The 874-nt window shown below is 67.2% G+C and overlaps 1 protein-coding gene across 1 annotated transcript in view; it reads right to left on the minus strand.

Annotated features, from left to right (window-relative positions):
• HGH1 (HGH1 cochaperone) overlaps positions 1–874 on the minus strand; it is a 4639-nt gene that overhangs the window by 1656 nt on the left and 2109 nt on the right. The window contains exons 2-5 of the mRNA XM_077758124.1: positions 570–868; positions 397–497; positions 205–303; positions 46–137 (exon numbers count right to left, since the gene is read on the minus strand). Coding sequence (XP_077614250.1) covers positions 46–137; positions 205–303; positions 397–497; positions 570–868 — 591 coding nt within the window. The remainder of the gene's footprint in view (positions 1–45; positions 138–204; positions 304–396; positions 498–569; positions 869–874) is intronic.

Here is an 874-nt window from a genome sequence, read left to right on the forward strand (position 1 = left end):
GGGTATGTTAGGAGTGGGTGTGAACACAGCAGGGCCTCTGCTCACCAGCATGATGGCTTCAATGAGCATCTTTCGGATGTCGGCATCAGGCTCTCTCTGCTTGTCCGGCGGCAGATACTGCAGGTCTACAGGCAGCCCTGGGTGGATGGGGGGAGCCACTGGGTGCAAGCACTGNTAACGTGCGGCTCCACCCAAGCCACTCACGCTCCATCTCCTCCTCGGAGAAGTCCTCAGGGCCAGCCAGGGGCAGCAGCAAGAAAGGGAGAATGTCCACCTCGGGCCCAAGCAACCACTCGTGGTGTCCTGGGGGGGGCAGAAACGGGGGCCCGTCTAGCAAGGCCCCAAGCCATCTCTCCGTCTCAGGCCCCCAACCGTAACACCCCCACCCCTACTCACGATGCTCGAAGCAGCAGTTGCGAAGAGTCCCCACCACCCCGCCCCTGCGCACCGAGGAGTCTGGGAACTGGGTAAGGGGCAGCAGCCGCTGGACCACGCACCTGAAGGAAGGGGTCACTCAGTGCCATCCCTGTTCACTTCGACCCCCTCCCCGCGGGCGCCCCGGGCCTCACCTATCCGGGTCCAGCAAGAAGGCGCGCGCAGCGGGACGCTGGCTGAGGTTGGAGAGCATCGGCCCCAGGTAATGCAGGGGCGCGCGGGCATTGTATCCAGGCGTGCAGAGCGCGCGCACCAACCGCTCCAGGCGGGACTCCCCCGGCTCCGCGACCTCCAGCGCTGCCATCAGTGCGGCACACGGTGCCTCTTCGCGGCTGAGGTTGGCCAGCACGGCGGCCGCCTCCTCGGCCCAGGGCCACTGTGGGTCCAACGCGCGGCCCAGCAGGCGGGCGGGCAGCTCGGGCTCAGCCTCCAGCTGCGG

This window comes from Crocuta crocuta, unplaced genomic scaffold (genome assembly GCF_008692635.1).
Source record: "Crocuta crocuta isolate KB4526 unplaced genomic scaffold, BGI_CrCroc_1.0 scaffold327, whole genome shotgun sequence".
In the NCBI taxonomy this organism is placed as follows: domain Eukaryota; kingdom Metazoa; phylum Chordata; class Mammalia; order Carnivora; family Hyaenidae; genus Crocuta; species Crocuta crocuta.